Consider the following 20,177-nt stretch of genomic DNA (forward strand, 5'->3'; position numbering starts at 1 on the left):
GAATAACACTGAACTCACTGGAAAAGCTTTTGAATTCATCAGATCTAAACTCATATAATGATCAGACACTTGTTTGTAGATACTCACTGGCTCAGTTTGACACTTTGATGTAGATCTGGATGAAGTGAGTTGTGCTCAGTCTGTGCTCTGTGCTGTATATTTCTGCTAACGTTAATGCTCTCGTGGTGTAGTTTAACTGTCACTCTGGTAGTGTACATTTCAAATCCACTGTACAAGAGTCAGTCACCGCAAATAAATCAACTCTGTTAAACAGATTACTCTGCAAAGGATTTTTAGACATGGAGTGTTACATGTTACATGAAATTTAAATCAATGTCTGGGTTGTGTCCATGTGTAGGATCAGGGTGTTTTATTTGTGTGAATGTGTGTATTATGAGAGAACTTTGATGAAAGTGACATCAAAACTCAAAGTTCACCTGACTGTTAGAGACTCACAAGCCAGTCGTGGATCGAGAAACACCTAAACACAACCTGTGAAAATAGAAAAAAAGACACCAACATTAAATACACCAGTAAAATACACCAGACACCAACTGAACTGTTTAATTCTTCGGTGAAGAAATAAGCAGGATGAATCATGTCCTTTTTTTTTTTTTACTATTGGGTTGACATATTTTGCACTATTGTTCACTTTATGAATTTTAAGCAATTACTTGAAGCTGAGATTGTATGGATATCCAAAGTGTTGTGTGTCCACTGAGTTCTGACTGATTGTTCTGTTGGGTCTGTATTATCAGCATAGTACTTATAAAGCTGAAGGCAAATACAAAACAGGTGAAGTGTAACTAAGATAATGCAGACATTTCAGGTAGATCTTTAAAAACAAATACTACGATCATACATGTCATTGTTTCTGTGAATGCAGCAAAGCAGTTGCCTTTCATCCACAAACTCTATACATTTGTACATTTGGCCATGCAAATACAACTCTCTAAAATAACAGACACTTAAGTCTCAATGCTGTTGTAAAATCACACACTGGTAGAGAATGCGCAGTGTTTATGCTTCATTGTCAAAGTGTGTAAGTGTCAGACGTCAGCGACGATCATGACAATCCCTGTCTGTGTTCGCTTTTCACTTCATGGAGCTGAAGGAGCCACAAATGCAGCAGCCACTGACATCCATGAAAAGATTGAATGAATGCCTTAGAGACATACGGGACTGTCTCTGCTCCACTCACACTTGCCACATTTCATCCACAACCTTTCCTCAACATCACTCTCGTTTTCACGCGTGCACGAGTTGTGTTCCCATCTCCTTGGCTGAAGTGATTTCGGAAGCTAAAACAAAAAAGCCATATAATCCTGTGAGAGAACAGGTGTGAGAATGTGGGAGGCAGCCTCCTCCCCTCAATATTAATGTATTGTGCAACAAAATCTCTAATGAGGAAGGTCGTGAACGATTCCTGCTGTACGTCAGCGCTGGACTTTGATTTGAGTCAGTGGAACTCTCCTGCTGTCTCTAAACACAGACTGTCGTAACAAAAACAGGGTGAAAACATAGGGTAAGATTTAGTGAACCTGTGATGCCGTGTTACGATGTTCAGGTTTAGGAGTTCAGGTTTGTTGTGGGTAGCAGCAATCATCTCAACCTGTTTTTTTTGTTTTTTTTTTTTAACCTCTATGCACAAACGTCTGTACTTTAGCTGCATTATGTGTCTGTGCTTTATCAAAGCTCTTATTGTAAATTCTGTACTGATTTCTGAAATGTTGAATTGTTTTTATGTTACGAAGCCCCCAACATCCCAAAATATATTGTTTTCATCTTGTGCACACATTATTATCATGTTGGCACAAATTTAGTTTAGTGTCTTGTGCACGTTGTGGATCTTGTATCTCTAACAGATCTTGTACAAATGAATAATTATCTTTTTTGCACAAGATCCATATCTTAGGATAATGAATGATGATAAGGATTATAATAATAATAAAAATAATAATATAGATATGGATCTTGTACACATTATCTTGTTTGCACAAGTTATTTGGTTTTTGTTGATACCAGGCATCTTGTACACAAAATGTCATGTGCACACACATTGCAACTACACGTCTTGTGCAAACAAGATTACATCTTGCACATGATAATATCTTGTATTTTATTAGGAAAAGATAACATCTTATGTGCTTATCTTCTTCATCTGGTAATTGATGTTGTGAATCTTGGATCTCTGTGTATCTTGCACACACAAGATTTTCTTGCTCAGACAAGATGGTGACAAGTTTTCATCGTGTTGTCACAAGTTGTCTTTGACTAAGCTGTACACAAGTGATGTAATATCTTGCATGTAAGGTGTTATCTTTTTTGCACACATTACTATCTTGTTTGTAAAAATGATCATTTAATATCATGTGTACATAAGGTACTACGCACAAGATAGCACCTTATGTGCACAAAATTGATTTTGTACGTTATCATGAAACGATCACACAAGGTAACAAGTTTTTATATCTCATGCACACAAATCATTAAAATTTGTTTTTTTGGGGGGGGGGTGCAGCAGCTTGATGTTTTTTGCTTTAATATGTTGACGTTTGCTGGAGTCTCTAACAATGTCTAAAGAGGCCTGTATTACACCACTATGTCTTCACTTACTGGTCCTAATGGGGTTTGGTGAACACAGTCACATCGTTAATCCTTGGGGAGATTTTTTTTTTTTTTTCTTTCTTTTATGGTCTGCACTGTTCTTGTTTTGGATTCTGACAGTCCAGTAATTGCCCTTGGTAAATGTTGGAGTCCCAGCAGAGGCTTCAGACTCATCAGGATGTGACTAATTCATTCATTAAAAGTTTGACTAAACTTTCCTCCACTTAATCTTTGCCATACAGCACTTTATCAAAAGATTAATGCAATGCAAAGGAGGCCATTATCCCCGTTATCCTGAGTGTCCCACACTGTCTCTGCAATTGTCCTGGAAGAAATGTCACTGTACCTCCACAGTGATCCTCTCTGTTTTCTGTTGCTGTCCCATAATACGCCTGAACTTCCTGCTGTAGTGTGAGGTGGTGTCAGTGTACAGTGTGCAGCAGTGACTGATTATATACTACGTATATCCTTAGATACACATGATGCTGAATATTTCTTGGGGAAGACAGGAGGTGGGGGGTGTTTGGCTTTTCTTTGTTTTTGTCAATATTTGAATGTGTAACGTCATTTTATGCTTTATTCCCTGTCTGATTGTCTGAGTATGTGTTCCATAGACTATGTAGTGATAATTAATGTATACAGAGGTTATACCAAGTCTTTTAACATCCTACCTTTAAGAACATTCAGAGCCTTGTATAGTAATTTAGCTGACATCATTAATATCTACAGATAACGTATTGTAAATGAACTATTTTAATGGCAATAGTAGTGTGTACAGTAAAAGACATGAGTAGATGACTTCTCCATTCACACTCCCACCACACTGTATAAAGAAAGACCAAAAGCCCCTATATTAAACAGCATGGAGGAAACGTTTCTGTTGTCTTCATCTGTGTGTTTGTCTCATTATTGTGACAGTGTTGTGTAATTACTTTTTTCCTAACCACGTATTAGTACGACGATCCGTGTAACGTTGAGGGTGATGACAAACGCCACCGAGTTAATGTGAACGGAAAGACTGTTTATTTGTTTTACAATATTATCTTGGTTACATTCGTATATAAACTTTTAGGTTTTTCTAACTGTTTTTTTTTTTTTTTTACAGAATGACAGTGATGTTTATCAGATTGCATACCTAGAAAATTAAAGGAATACATGCATCCAAACATGAACAGCATTAAAAGGAGCAACTCTATATAACAAGTAGAAATTCACAACTGTGAGCTCAGCTCGGTCTCACTGTGCTCAACAGTCAAAGAAGGAATATTACAGAGGGGGAAGTCCGCTGACAACTCTTTGCAGAGGAGAGCAGGTTCATTGGCTAAGCCCATGATGTGGAATTTAAATGCCTTTTCATTTGAGCAGATGATTTTCAGCATCAAATCTGAGCAGTTTACGATATTTAACACACAAGTTTGTTTTCATGAGTTCTCTCGTTAACATGAGGCACCACAAACACGACTACTGGATTTAACTGCTGAAATGGATACAGGAAAGTCAACCTCTTAAAAGGTAGTGGAAAGTGCACTTAGTGGGTCTGCCCAGCACAGACCCTGTCCAAACAAATACCAACAATTCCCTTCAAAATTTCAGTCTGAAGCCATGGAAGCGTATCAAACACTCACACGCGGAGCTAGGATCTTGATTACCTGTGCCTTTCACCATCCCATGGTTCCCATAATGTCTGTGGACAGGGCCAGGTCTCAGCTGCATAGGGCAACAAACATCTACCACTGCCCTCTTCCCTACACTTTCCCCTGGAATGTGCACACAGTGTTCCCAGTACCTATGAATTTCTCATCATGGCATCTGCCCGCGGAGACAGGAAATGTGATGCAATGATACATCGCCATCTCTTGGAGAAGGTGGAAACAGCTACTTCGTATCTCTCACTTACATGTTAGAGTCTAAGATCTATAAATGTTGCGTGTTAACCAAAAAAAATTTAAAAAAAAATCTTGATGCCAAAATCAACTCTAATTTTCACCAATATATGGTGTAAACTAAAAACAACTCCTTTGCTAAAACCTATTAGTTTTACTGGCCAAGTAAAAGTGACTATAGGCTGGAATCAAGAAGTCAGCAAAGTCAAAGTCAGCAAACTTTTTCACATGAGGCCCCAGGTGTTAGCTCAGCTCGGATTATTTATGTACACACATTGCGGGCCAAGTGCAGGGACTGAGAGCGCAGCCGTAATCTACATGGTACTGTAGGATTCTGATGACCAACCACTGGCTTTTACAGCATTTTGACAAGGTGAAACGTCACGTGCCAACGGTTCATCTCCACACTGAGGAGGAAGCTCTGGACTCATGATAGTGTGCATGGCTTAAAAAAAACATTTTGTACTGTCCTTGATCTCAAATACAAAACGAGTAAAAGTAAACATGTAATCAGACTACAAGGTTAACATAGAAAAAGTACAAATGTCAACAGAGATGAGGAAAATGTAAAGATGATACTGAACAACTGAAGAATAGAAAAAAAAGGCCTTTTCAGATTATGTTAAGAGAGATGAGAAACGGCAGCGATGATGATTGTGATGCAGGAGGTGATTTGGTATGAAGACAGAAAGAGAGAGAGAGACAGATAAAAGATCCAAGTACGGAAAAGGGAGAGAGAGAGAGAGAGAGGGAGAGAGAGAGAGAGAACAAGAGAGATATCTCTGTATTGTAGACATCCTGACAGTTTGCAGTCCTGTTCCTGGTCTTCACACCTCTGGGACAGAGTGATCCATGGCTGACCGCAGGAGACCCGTGGACATCCTGGAAAAGAAAGTCACACAAATAAGCCTGACAGGATCATAGGACCATACAAAAAAACAACTGTTCGCATTAACATTCAGGGTTTCATTTCCTTCGAATGCTGCAGGCAAACTGTGAGTGAACCAGTTTCTTCATCCCTGAAAAAGATCTATCACATTTACAGGATCTTTTTTTTTTTTTTACCTTGGCCAGTTTACCACTGACCTTTGTAACTGGTGGTGTGTTTCACCAGAATCCCTGGAAAATCAGTGGAGTAACAATCACAGGCCCTGAGCTGAGACACAGCTGGATCATTTACTCACTGGTGTGAATGGACAAAGCTAATGAAAAGATTGATTTGATTAGGTGAAATGCTGAGTCTTACCTCTTAATCATGTGTTCATAGATGAACTTGGGCATGATGGTGATGGTCATGGCGGTGGGAGAGGTGCTCAGAATATCCTTTATCTGAGAATCCTGGAATTTCCACACAGGAACAGTGACAGGTCAGGACCTCGCTTAATTAATTAACTATTAATGAATTATTAATGAATTATTAATGAATTAACATTAGACTCAAGGTTCTGTAAAACACCTTCATTTTACAGTGTTTCTCCATTGTTTTGATGTACTGTTAGGAAAAAAGTAGCACTGGGAACAGATGGAATAAAGACCAAAACTGTGTTTCCATTTACGAAACAGCAAATGCGTCCTTCAGAAAGACGTGTTCTCAAAACTCTTCATACAATCAACAAAATCACATTCTGGTGCCCAAAGAAAATACTGTAGCAAAACCCTCTGTCTGATTACTGCTCCACATCATGTGTCATTTACATCAGGTCATGACCTAAGTGCGTGTGACCTGACATAAGATTCCTGTTGTATCCGTAAATTTTCCAAAAACCACAGTCTCTTCTGAAATGCTGCCCTACAGCCTCATGGAATCTAAAATTGTCCCTTTTGTCCCTTCAAAGTTTTCCCCACCTTTCATCCACACACCCTGTGTGACGTTATCATCACTGCCTTAAGAACACGGCTTTAGAGAAGGGCATCAAATAAATGGAGAAAAACTGAAAGAGCTAGCAAAACAAAATGCAAAGTTCAGACTAAAAAGACTTTCAGAGCCCTCATCACAGGGCAGACTACACGCCTACCGGGGGCAAACATTGGACTAAAAGCAAGCTACTGAGCAATCAGTACTAAACACTTCACATTTGTACAGACTTGGACTTGGGTGAGTTCTGCACTTACTTTAAGCCGCTGCAAGTCCCCACGTATTATTACATTCTGCTATTATGAGAGCAGCCATCCAGGTGCAAACTTCAAATCAGCCACCAAACATCTTATGAGAATCACAGATCTGTTCTAATTTTGGATTATTCTTAGTCCATGTTCCTCTGCTTCATCAGATTACACCATACAGATTACCTCCACAGCCAATAAACAGTTTATGCACAGAAACAAGTGTCTGACCTTGAGTCCAATAACATTTTGTCCATTGATTTCACAGATGTAATGCTCAGTCAGCAGACCGTTGCGGGCAGCAGAGCCATCCTTGACCAGTGAGGTGATTTTGCCAGACTTGTAGATAAAGCCCACGTGGCCTGAGCTGTCTTTGTGCATGGTGACAGTGCGCTGAAATGGCCTACAGACACACAAAGACACAGACAAAGGATTAGGAGTCCACAGGTGTAAGGCTTTGTTACTGAAAATTACAATAAACCCGAATATCTGTAAATTTAAAATTATGATTAAGAAAAGAGAAAACTCAGAAACAGATGGGAAAATATAACAAGATCACAATGTTTATAAAAACAAGACTAAAAAAGATGAGCTGAGCAGCAAAGTGCAAATGATGGAGGGGCCAGCAGAGGGAGCCAAACATTGGCACAACTATAGAAATGCTTTGAAATGGAAAACATGATAGAAAATCTCACCAGTTTAAATATTACAAGGAAATATAAAAATATTCACTAATTTACACTCAAAGTTCTTATGCAAACGTCATGGCAAAGTTTATATGTGGAATCTGCCTGCGTGATGTGAGTCACAAGACCCTCAGCTCGTCTTATCTTTTCCTCGGATAAACTCAGATGCTGAGGAAGTTAAGTCAAAGGCAATTAACCAGCCTTTTCCTTTGAACGCTCACATGAGCTGCTGCAGTAATGTCAGTTCAGAGGTGCAGGGTAAGTACATCCAAAATTTAATGTTAATGTTACTTTCAGTCTCTTCTATCTTTGGTGTTTATATGCTATTGATAGGAATGAGTGCAGGCTGAATGCAGGTGGTCACATATGTAAATCTTCACCTACAGAAACATTACTGCATTCATGTCACTGGATGTTTTAGCCTCAACATAATATTTTAATATGACCAAATTAATATGACCAAAAAAAATCCATCAAGACAAAGATTAAACTAAATCAAATTCAGCTGTTAAACACTGGTGCAATGGTCAAAGTAGCACCAAAAGGACACACTGTTATAATCTTCTGTCCTCAGCTCCACAAACTCCTTACCTGTCCCTGACCACGAGCTCAATGCGGGTCTCAGCTGCAGCCTTCAGGGCCTTGTGGGCCTTGTCTACGCTCCAGCCGGCACAGTTCTGCCCGTTGATCTGAAGAACTTGGTCCCCAAAACGCAGCCCAGCCAGGGCCGCGGGGGAGTTAGCCTGCACCAGCTGGACAAACACTCCCTGTGAGAGGAGAGAGAAAACACAGAACTTTCAAAATGAGTCCAGGGAATGAAGAGAGAGGAGAGACAGAGGAGAGACACTGATAGTGGAGAGAAAAATGATTGGACCAAAATGGAAGGAGGCAAAGACAAGGACAGGAAAGAAGAGATTAAATGATCCTTTTAAAAAGGGAGAAAAGACGCTGCTAGATTATTTATAAAACTTTAAAAAGTAAGAGGATATAAAATATGATCCACAGAACGACTGTGTCTGAGGTGGTTACACTGCTTCACTCGATGTCTGTGTGGCATAACAAACAACTTGGACTGGTGCAATGTATTTCAATTCTGTTAGCCTGTTTTGAGGATTCAAAATAAACAGAGCACCTTAACTCATCTTTCAGTGCAATGCTAGGCTCCAGTTTACAGCAGATTGTATTGCACAGTGTAGAAATCATGTGAATGTGCTGCGTCTGTTTCATTTCAGCAGAACATCGATTACCAATACTCTGAATCTTCTGTGTTTGCCAACTCATTTCAGACATTTCAACCCTGCCCACTATGTAAGTGGAACTCAGTACATACTGAATTATTAAGCATATTGCAACTTTCAAGCTGGCAGAGTATCAAAAGAGATGTTTTTGTTTTTGTCCTATAGAACACTCCTATATAAACACCACCCACTCACTGTTTTGGCTGCTAACCAAACATCTAAAACAGGGGTTTTATCCACTGTTCTACTAGTCAAGTAGTGGGCAACTAAAACCACCTGTGAGTGCTGTGGACAGTAATGATTGCTGTTTCTAATATTTTGTCCATCACATTTCTATCAACAAGGGTACATCAAATACAAGAAACACTTCTCAGACAAACACAATACAGTTCAACAGTACCACAAGCTACTGCCTCCAAACTAACACCAAAACCATCAACAAAAAAATGAACATTGGATGTATGAAAGTACAAATTATTTTTATTGCTGTTGCTAGGGCTTCTGGATAAGACTGCATTAGTAGTAGCTAGGTGTGCCTAATAAACTGGCAGCTGAGCCTACTGATTTATTTTCTGCTATGTTCTTTCTGGTGCGGCACCGAAATTTGTATCCATACATATGTAGAAGTTCGATTTAAGTCAATATCTGTCTAATCTTATCATTCTACATGAGAAGCTCTGGATAAACAAGTCAGACAAGATGGTTCCACCACAGTGTTTCTGTTCTTCTATTTAAACAGCAACAACACGCTTAATATTTATTCAGATTGAAATGAACAGATATTCCAATAAATAACACTACTGCCACAAAAAGTAGCTGACTAGTTGAGGGACTTATTTCTTTAACAAAACCTTACAACTAGTAGTCACTTTATTCGTAAATGTGTAAATTGGTAAAACCTATGCTGATCACATGATGCTCCAGATACAGAATAAAACAGGTTGAATGTTTACACCACATGAAGAAGTTTGACTCAGATCTCAGTCCTGATCTCATGTGGGAGAGTGGAAGAAGGGGGTGTAGATTTCCCAGGATCATCTATATGGTGTCAAGTGGGTGTTAACAACAGTCGGTCTGTGCTGAATAATTAATGCAGGTGTCGGTCAGAGAGTTTGAGACGCTGACTCACGTTGTCGATGGCCCTCAGCCGGAGTCCCACCTTCCCCTCCTGGTCCTTACAGAGTATAATCTCACGCAACCCTGGCCGGATCTCGGCCCGCCTGATGCCAACGTCTGCCCCCGTCACAGGCCGCACCATCCCCCCGACACCCGAGCTGGACGGCACTGCCACTTGCTGAGATGTGGGGAAGGAGGCCAGACAGCAAGGAGGGTGAGAAAGAAAGAAGAGGTGGGTTGAACAAAGGGGGGTGAGGGAGAGGTGAGAGGAAGAGAGGATTAAACTGGATTACATTAAAATTCAGCTGGAGATGAAAAGGAATGCAGCATCAAATAGAGGTATGTGGGAGGACTCTATTTCATCTCCTCCTCCACCAGTGATGGAGATCAGAAATGCTTCAGGCGCTGCTTTTGAAAACTTCATTAATATGCTTTGCCCCAACAACGAAGGAACGCAAAACTATAAAAAAAAAAACAAGAATAATGTCAGAGGTGAAGATATCAACAAATGGCAGAAGACACAGATGGTTAAATGCCAGCTGACAAGCTTGGGTGCTGCGAGAGCCTCGACATCTGCAGGATCCACACAAACGCATACACACGCATGCAAATGGAGGGGAGTGAAGAGCTCACACCCTCCCACACACTGCTCCAGGCCTGTGATGAGTCATTCTGTAATGAGGATCTCCAGGAACCCAGTGCTGTTGTGCTTGGATACATCGACAGCTCATGGCTCCCTCCATTTACTAAAAACAGATTTCTGGCCACTTGGGGGCAGCGGAAACAGCTCGTTACAGAGCAACAGGATCATTTATCTGGAGTCATGTTTGTGACCACCTGATGAATGTTAAGTCCTATGTTCTCTCACCAACATAATTACTGATACCTGGGTATGACAACATGACTAGAAGTAACACAAGCAGACGCATAATGTCTGAGGTTGTAAACAAATCTCCAGGGAGTAAAATGGTTGGTTAAAAAAAAAAAAACAAAGAGAATGATGGAGAAAATTACACTTACATTGTCAGCCACAGGCACCAGGGCCAGGTTCCTCTGGACTTCATCACTGTTGAGGGCCAGGCCCATGTAGTCTCCCAGCTCCTCCAGATTTGGGTACAAGCCTGGGAGAATGGAAATACAGGTGGGTGGAGAAGGAGAAGGGGGGTGGAAAAGGGAGCCAAGGAAAGAATTGAGGTAGGGGGAGCAGACGGAGGGAGGACAAACAGGTGGGATAGATGGAGGATGAGAGACAGGTAGTTGGTAAGAGAGAGAGAGGGACAACATGGAGGAGAAGTTTACCTTAAGGATACATAATGACTACATATATACATTAGTGTATATGGTAATTCATATGCATGTCCTTCTTGAAGCCCTCCATTTTCTAAATTTGGAAAACTGAACACAGGCCATTCGGTCTCCATCCACTTGTACTTTTCATGTTTTGAATTCACAGGTGTACAAACACTGTTACATGAGGCACAACTGAGTCTTTTTTTTTTTTATCTGATCTCATTCTTTCCTACACATTATATTTTATTCATGCTGTCCATCACAGCAGGGTCATGCTTGGCTACACAGAGGCCCGTATTGGAAGGCTGCTGATAATAAGCACTTTGTGTTGCGGTGCAGTAAAATCTCTACATGTTCGCAACGGACTGTGTGTGTCCATTTCTAAAATTCCTTCCCAGAATATTAACCGAGCTTCTCCTTTGAATTCTAACACACTACCACAGACATAAGGTAGTGTTAGGATTAAGCTTGGTATTCCTTCTTACTGTCTCCTATCTACTTTCCTGTTTGGGACAGTGTGTACCTGTCTGTCTCTCTTCTTGCCTGTCTGCATCACTGTATTGCTTTCCTGGCAACAAGAGGCTGTGGTTGCCCTTGTGGCAGCAAATGATCACTGCATTTATCCTGGCAAAGGTAACAGAAAGGACGTGTAAGGAAGGTAGTCAGTGGCTAAATCAGCCAGTGACCACACAGCAGTGTACATGAATATGCATGCTAGCCAGTTATTTAGAATTTACTGTGGGTGTCTCTGAGTGCACCTGCTATTTTTGGTTCATGTACATGCAGCACTGCAAACACGGGCTGGTTGAGGTGGAATACAGATCAGAGGGTGTGGTGATTAATATAACACGCTCTCAGCCAGTCACATCACTGGTCTCATCGCTGAAATAGCTGTGCCACAGTGATGCATGATGACAGCACCAACAGTGTTTTATTGGATTCAGGTCTGGAGACTGAGGAGGTCACTGAAGTTCACTGAACTCACTGTCATGTTCATGAAACCAGTTTGAGACGACTTCAGCTTTGTGACATGGAGCATTATCCTGCTGGAAGCAGCCATTAGAAGAATAAATAAATAAATAATAAATGGAATATACTACATATTAAACTCTAAGTTGTGTTTATATATCAGTTTCTAAATCAACAAAGTTAAATAAACAAACTAGTTTAGTGACTGAATAAATTACCTGCATGAAAAACAATTAGCTGACTGCATATAGAGCTGACTCATTTTTATAGTGTATGTCAGTATAGATACGTATTAGTACAAATACATAACCATCTGTCTTATAATCAACAAGTTTACAACATACTACTCCATGTTTCAACATCAATGACTTTACCAGGTAGAGCTAAGTCTTAGTCTCAGCAAGGTTTGAGTCAGTCATTTGGGTGACAGGAGTCAGCCCCAGTCACCCAACTGGTGACAAGTTCTGGTCATGGTATAAAAAAAAGGAAGAGGGAGAAACACACCCACATGCTGGCCAAACACAAAAAGAGAAAAATGATAGAAAAATGCAGATCACGATTCATCCTGTACTACTCCTACACCAGGCCCTGTAAAGAAACCCTGCATGTGTTTCATTATTTCAGAAAAGTGAGAAAGCCCAGTCATATCAGCTGGCCTGCCTACTGTTTTTCCTCCTTTATCACCTTCTCTTCTCATTCACCTGTCCCACACACCTGACCCACATCCATCCACATAGGCAAATCAAAAAAACAAATTCTTGTTGGCTTGGGAATCAACTCTGCCATATTATTCAATTCAAGAGAGTCTTACTGTTCTTGCAGTTTATCTCTTGCCTGACCGCTTTCTCCTCACTGGTCTATCTTCAGCTACAGTATGTGGGAAACAGCCAATAAATAACAGGGGAAACAGCCCAAATTAGTCCGCAAATGAGGAGCTGCATTAATATCTCTCCCGAGAAATTCCACTGGCCAATCATGAATATTGCTTTAGCAGGCAGATGTGTCTTATTGATGCTTTAAGGTAAAGAAAAGTCAAATCACAACTGAAATGATGTTGCAGCTTTGGAAATGCAGATGTAGGATATGCATGAATTATGTTTTTCCCCACAATGATGACAGAAAAAGGAAAAGAGAGGAAGAAGAGAGATCATGTTGTTGAGGCAGTTTAAATGCAGTGACCACAGTTTACAGCATTAGTGTATCTGCCCAGGCTGCGGTCCAGCACTGATGTCAATCAGGCCATCCCCTTTCACCTCCCTCTCTCTTTCTCTCCTCACCACCAGGAGAACAAACTCCTCCTTTAGCTCACTCCTGCCCCCCACCCCCACTTGTCCCTCCTTTTCAAATCAGCTCCTCCTCCTCTCTCTTTCTCCCATCATTCCCTGTCCCAGCACAACTGCCAGAGCCAGTCTCCATGGTGACTCATAGCTAGCACTGCTGAGGTAAAAACAAAAGACCAAAAGCCCACAGGACTCTGCATCCAAACAGAGAAAAGAGAAGCAGAATAAGTGGGAGAATGGGAAAAGGGGGAGAAGTGATTGAAAATAGGCAGAAAGGTTGTGTTCTCTAATCGCTAAAAGGCCCCCTGCCCATCTTCTACCCACTTTTAATCTTTTGAGGACGCCTAATTCCTCTCTTTTTTTTGTTTCAGCTGAATATAGCTTACTGCAGAGTTCAGGGCCACGTTCACACAAACTCAAAAAACTCAAAAATTAGCAAAAATACAACAAGAGAAACAGAGAATCACATAACACAGAGGGGAAAGAGAGAGAAATCATAGCCAGTGTGGGGGGTCCATTTACCCCCATTATTGTTCAAAGACCCCATACCTCCGCCCCCCCTGCCAGTCTTCTCACTCTACACATCTTTATCCGTCCCAAATATACTACAGTACTGATTCCTCAGAGAAGAAAAACCAAAGACCCCCCACACACAGTGACACACAAAAGAAACAAGGGGAAAAGACACAAAATGATGACGAAAAAGGAAACTGGATGCAGGTGAAGGTGCTTCAACAACAGGTTAGTGTAAAAAGGGTTTTTGTAAATTTTCCTGAGTATGAACAAGTTTATAACACAACAGAGGGATAAAACTCTCAAAACTCTAAAAAGTTTCAGAGGTTTATATGAGACTCACTTGATCCTGGCATCCCAGCAGTAACAGGCTGAGGCTGGTAGGTTCCCTCAGTGATGGCAGGCATGGGGGTGGTGGTCTGGGCAAACTGTGCCTGGGCCTAGAAAGTAATTACACGCACAACAGTCAACTGGAAGTCCACTTAAAATGACTTCAAATGGTAAACACTGGAAGGCAGGAAATTGCCATCAGTATAAAATATTTGAGAGCAGGATTGTTAAGGAGACAGTGTGTTGTAGGCCTAAGCCACACAAATTCAGTGACATGAAAATGTGATGCTACAGTGACAAAGTTAAAAGGATGCTCCGTGATATAGCACTAGGTGACTTTCTGTTGACTTCCATGAAGTTGGGTGACTCACAGGGGACAGATTAAACAAAGAATGGTCTAATTCAAAGCAGCCCAAGGTCAGGATATCCTGATCTTCCTAAAAGCCTGGATTTTACAGTTCCCATGAAGCTACTAAACTAATTTTTTATTATTTTTTTGTTTGTTTTTTTCAAACTTCTCCAAAGTCACTGAACATATTATACAACTGTTTTCAGAGTCTGTGTTGTACCCCTTATGACGATTAAACTGAACTTCATGTGTAGAATCGCTGGTGTGCCCTTTTAATATTAGTCAGAACAATGGCAAAAAAAATGGAATAGACTGCTACAGACTACAGAAGTAAATCCACCATCTGATAGATGGCTCTGTCTAACATTGATTCACCTCAGTACACTTACCTTGATGACCTTGTCGACCTTTAGGTCCTCGAGAGACGGATACAGAGACATCCTAAGGAGAAAACACAAACAGCAATGAGTGAAGGACCCTGAGAGAAACAGGCCAGCATGGCTGTATGAGATAATAACCCAGCCAGATATGCCCCACCAGAGGACTGACAGGGATATCCTCGTGCTACCTTAATGTCATCCATTGCCTTTAAACTCCATTAACACGTTACAGTATATTAACATTGAATCAAATGACTCTTTGTGATTTGAAAGGGACGCTAGCTCCCACGATTCCATTAAAAATGAAAACCACATGTGCAGCTGTATGCAGCTTTCAGCCATACGCAGTTCATTGCTTTGCTTTTCTAGACTGAGAAAAACAACGCAGTGCTGTTCACCTAGCCAACATGAAATGGTACGAAGATTAAACAAATAAATGAGTGACTGATGAAGAAAATCAAACACTGAGCGAGCCAGAGAGCGATGGACACTGTGCTCAGGAGCTGGCAGCACAGCTACAACAAAGGAGACAGCCATTTGGTTCAAGTCAATAAATATTCAAAAACAGTGTTTCACATAAAAAGACTGAAATGTCACTAAGTGTTTTCTAGCAGCTTCTTCAGTGTGAGAATTACTGCTTTTTTCTATCTTATCTGATATTAAACTACATATGTTTAAGTTTCAGGCTGTTCTAATTTTGTAGACTGTACATTTTTTAAATTCTTTTTTAAAATATTTTTTAGACAAATTGATTAATGGAGAAAATAACTGGCAGATTACGCAGTAATGAAAATACTTGTTAGGTGCATCCTCAGTTGAATCTACTAATAGATGTGAGGATAATAATTACAGTATAACTACGGGTGGGCAACATGGGTAAAATCAGCTATCAACATATATCGTGAGTGAATTAATTTTCTTAAACCTCTGGAAATTGTTGCTTTATAGTTAACAGATTTCACCCTATGTGTAATGTCACATTTCTAAATAGCATTTGGTAGAGTGACAAATATTTAAGATAAGGCCGCCCAATGCCCAGATCTAGGTACGCAGCACACTTATCTGTAAAAACCATTGTGTAGCATTGACAACAAGGCTCCAGAAATAGAACAGTGGCACAAAACGCCACAACACATCAAGTAATGGACGGGTGCATGCATAGACACTGTCACTATGTGTAAAGCACAATGAAAATAATGGTGGCACTTATTCTGATGTGTGTCATGACTTTGCAACTTCACAGTGGATCACTTCACCCTGGCACCACTTCTCACATCTTCTTATCTAATCTTGTTCTCACGCTGGGTGGACATCAGGTATACGTGTGTGATAACTTTGAACTTGACTCATTACAGTAAATGATGAACATGTGGACCAAAGGACTGGATGAAAGGAGGACAGAGGGCATGCAGGCAGAAGCAGCTCGACCACATTGTGCTGCTGTGTTTCAGCAGCGTTTTCCTGATAACGCTTTCTGCTGAAGCTCAGACAATGACTTTACACCGAAAAACACTTGCACCTGTACCGACAGGTGATTGATGTCGAGTTGAAGCTGCCGCCAAACATAATACACACACACATATGTAGTCTAGCTCCAACCAAAACTAGACAGAGAAGAACTCATTACCATAGCACATAAACAAAACAGCAGCCTGAAGGACGGAAGAGGAAACGAAAGATAACAGTCTGTCAGCTGACTGACATTGTGCCCACAGGACAAGAACACAAGCTGAGACATGCAGTAAAGTTATGAAAGGTGTTAAACACAAGTATGCCTGAGTCCAACATCTGTATGTGTAAACCCATCTGCCTTGATAATGGCAATGCTAATGCTCACATTTCTCCTTCAGATTCCTTGTTTTATCTGACCAGCAGCCCAGACCCCTAACACATTCCGTTTATTCTCATAGGAAACTCAGAAAACCAGATAACATTCACATTTCAGAAGATGGAACCTGTGAAGTTTTGTCATTGTTGCTTGAAAAAATATTTAAACAATTTCAGTGATTATGGGCTAATCATTGCAGCTCTACCCCTGACCACATCCAATACCTCTACTCAGGACATGTTCTAATACTGAGGACTAATCCAATACCTGAACTAATTTTAGTTTACTCAATGTATGACCTCAATGTTCTGTTTCTTCCTCTTCTGAACAACAATAGTCCTGTTTCTCTTTCATGTTAAAGCAAACCTTCTCTTTGTTGGTCTTAGCTTATAACTCTGACATCCATGAAAGAAGTTTGCTTGTTCGCTGTACTTGTGCAAATGTCAAATTACGTTACTTGAACTTGAATTTGAATTTATAATTTGTATATCTCACAGCACGAAAGTTATTTTAATGTGAGGAAACAAGAGGCCAAACTGAGCTGGCAACCCACCATGACTGAGTGAATGAATGAATGAACAAAGGAAACACTGAATTTAATCAAAGAAACTGTATTTATTGTGGACTGGTCATGTCATGACCAAAACACGATCCTCTTGAGAAGATCAGTATTGGCACATACACCGTTCAGTGTGTGGGACCAATGAGTCCCTAAAGTAAAGACCAAAAAAAACAACTGCACTGCACTGACTGCACTTTGGTCTTTGAGGTCCTTTGACTTTTATATGAAAAAATATATATGAGGCATCAGTGATTTCTCACCCTTTTCCTTCACCACAATGTGACAACTGTGTGTGTAACCATCACAAGACATCTCTTACACAATAAGGAACACAAAAAAAAAAACAGTGGAGGATGACAGTAATATTATAAAAGAGCAGACATTATGACGACCCTTCAAACAGGAAGCAAACACAAAGAAAACCTACTGATAGATCTGACACATACCAAAGACAGCAGTATGAAAAAAAATACTCAACCTAAGTTAAAAAAAAAAGAACTGATCCACTCCCTTTCATATTAATTTAAACCCACCACATATCATTCCTGGAAAAAAAAGATAATACACCATGCTGAGCCAAAATAACCCATTACAAAATCAAATGTTTTAAAGCACATAAACCATCACAAAAGTGAGTCCACAGTGATATGTCACACAGACACAAGGGTAGATTGTGTGGTCAAACATTCATTTGACACCACTAAGTGAAAAAAGCACTGGGCCCCTAAAATAACTGAATCCTTCCGACCACAATCACACTGCTGCGACATCTCACTCTCCCTGCTACTTCAACCACTACTCTATTCTGATGTTCTCAGTCTTCACAGACAAGTACATCATTGTGTTAAAGGAGACAAAGAGGCATTTTAATACCTTCTAGTGTTTACTTTTCAGTTTGTTTGCTCCCATTATATTCCCCCCTCAGTCAGACTCACAGGCCGTGGCCGGAGGTATAAGTGAATAAGCCTGGAAAAAATGAGTGTTTGGGCAGCTCTTGCAATGACATAACCTAATCCTTGAGTCACCTCTGCAACTGCAGCTCAGATGAACGGGACAAGTGGAATTGTTTGAAATGTAAACGGACATTTCCTAGAGTTGTAACAGAAATGATAATAAAAATGCCCATAAATGTATTCTCTTATAGAGCTCATCGCTACTCGGCTTCAAAGTATGCACTGAGCAAACCAAAAGCTTTGGAGGAAACTGGAGAGGAAAGAGAGGGCTAACTTCAGTAAGCCTGAACGAATTGGTTAGATACAAGAATGTGGTCTTCTTGGCAGCTTATTCCGGTCTATTGACATGGCTGGGAAAGAGACAGAGGGAGTGGGAAGGAGGAGGACTGACCCACACCCTTCCCTTCATACTGTACATATTAAAAGGGCCACGTCGTGTTGTATGGGTTCAGACGTTACAGACAGATAACATATCGTTATCTTTAATAAAAAGACACAATAAGCTGTTGTATTAACGCTATGACAACACAGCAGCTGTATTTGACTGTGAGAAAACACTCAGGGCTTAACAGACGGTAGCTTAATTAACAGATGAGGCATTTTCATGTCACTCTAATATTGAGGAACAAACGTGTGTATGATTTTCGGGCAGTATTACTGCTGTGTCTCTGTCATATGACTGGATAAGTTACGACATTATATGCTGCAGATCAGCGTTAGCAAACGTTACGGCGCCTCACTTCACTGTCATTAAAAATTAACCAAACACTGTTAGCTGTATGGAGAAGACAGAAAAACATCGTAGTCACAAGCTAGCAAACAGTTAGGTGAAATCAGAGCACACTGTAAAGTATATGAATAAAGACCAAACTAACTGAGTCGCTGAGCCGATCGTCTTTGTTCCGACACAAACAGCAGGGAAGCAAAGAGCTAACCTTAGCCGAAACGTTAGCTTCTTAGGTAAAAGAAACCTGGATGTCACAATTAGCTACCGCTAGGAAAGATATGGTACAAGGCTTTGGTACGGACAGTCTCACCTTTAATGTCTTGGTAGGTATATCAGCACAAACACTCGTGAATCTCAGACAGCGGCAGACTCCTGTTTCTCTCTGTTTTGCTCTCTTCGTCGCTCAAACCGTACTGAAGGGGAATTCTGGAAAGTGATGTCACTGCTGGCTTCCTGGTCGCGGTAACACGTCAATCAATGTTGACGTTATAAGCCACGCCTCGTATCGGTCACATGAGTTTTGGTTCACCGGGACCATTTTGCAGCTATGAGACACAGCTTATGATAACCATCATGACCTACATAACCCAAACATAAACAAAAAAACACACTTGTCTCAACAAGACGCTGTTAGTTGTCTTGTGCTTTGTTTTGCTTCCCTGCGTGTTGTGTTGCTGCACTCTGTCAGGGGTTAGGTCAGGGTGGACCAGGCCAGATCTGCAAGGCAAGACTGTCCTCTGCTCTGCCTCTGCAATATCAGAAAGGACTGTGAGCCAATACCATTTTTTTCCACCAATCAGGGAAATGAAACACAAAATTGTATTCATCCTCCAAGATCTCATAAAACACACAAAACCTGCTCTACTGGAAAGACTTTATTTTTGTCTACCTCAGTTCCCTGTGATATCAGTTCTTAACTGAGCTCGTGAGAGCCTCTGTCTTCTCTGTAAATTAAATATCTGGGTAGAAATCTTTAGTCTGAGTGTACTTCCTTAGCTTTAGTTTATTCCAGATGTCTTTGAATCTCTTCAGTAGTCTCTTAGTTATTCTACTGTTGGAATAGTGTTTATTTAATCTTGTTCTGGCCAGATTGGTCTCTTACTTATATTTTACTATTAGGCTACTTACTGTACTGTACCCCTGCTGTTGCTAAATGCAATTTCCCCACTGAGGGACTAACAAAGGATTTTCTTATTTTCTTATCTTAATCATAAAGTTTTTAAAATTGGGGGAAAAAACAAGATCAGGACACAGTTTCCTTTTCTCCATGAAAGAGCCTGATTCTTAGAATGATAATAACTGATGACACCAGATCTCTGCAGTACAGAACACAAATTTCAAGCCCAGTGCCCTGCACAGTAGG

The 20,177-nt window shown here is 40.6% G+C and overlaps 1 protein-coding gene across 1 annotated transcript; it reads right to left on the reverse strand.

Annotated features, from left to right (window-relative positions):
- Positions 1-3,673: 3,673 nt before the first annotated feature.
- sdcbp2 (syndecan binding protein (syntenin) 2) lies at positions 3,674-19,258 on the reverse strand. The gene is made up of 9 exons (XM_041050889.1): positions 19,125-19,258; positions 14,754-14,805; positions 14,029-14,125; positions 10,654-10,754; positions 9,647-9,811; positions 7,871-8,046; positions 6,825-6,996; positions 5,737-5,828; positions 3,674-5,372 (listed from the first exon to the last, which is right to left on the reverse strand). Exons 2-9 carry the CDS (start codon positions 14,802-14,804, stop codon positions 5,318-5,320), a joined length of 909 nt encoding a protein of 302 aa, XP_040906823.1. The 5' UTR covers position 14,805; positions 19,125-19,258; the 3' UTR covers positions 3,674-5,317.
- Positions 19,259-20,177: the final 919 nt, after the last annotated feature.

The sequence above is a fragment of the Toxotes jaculatrix genome, chromosome 2, assembly GCF_017976425.1.
Source record: "Toxotes jaculatrix isolate fToxJac2 chromosome 2, fToxJac2.pri, whole genome shotgun sequence".
Classification (NCBI taxonomy): domain Eukaryota; kingdom Metazoa; phylum Chordata; class Actinopteri; family Toxotidae; genus Toxotes; species Toxotes jaculatrix.

Coding starts and splice junctions, on each gene's coding strand:
- sdcbp2 (XM_041050889.1), bottom strand. CDS start 14,804: ATGTCTCTGTATCCGTCTCTCGAGGACCTAAAGGTCGACAAGGTCATC. Junction 10,755..14,028: donor TGCTGGGATGCCAGGATCAA/GTGAGTCTCATA, acceptor CCATTCTCCCAG/GCTTGTACCCAAATCTGGAG. Junction 5,373..5,736: donor TATGAACACATGATTAAGAG/GTAAGACTCAGC, acceptor TTTCTTTTCCAG/GATGTCCACGGGTCTCCTGC.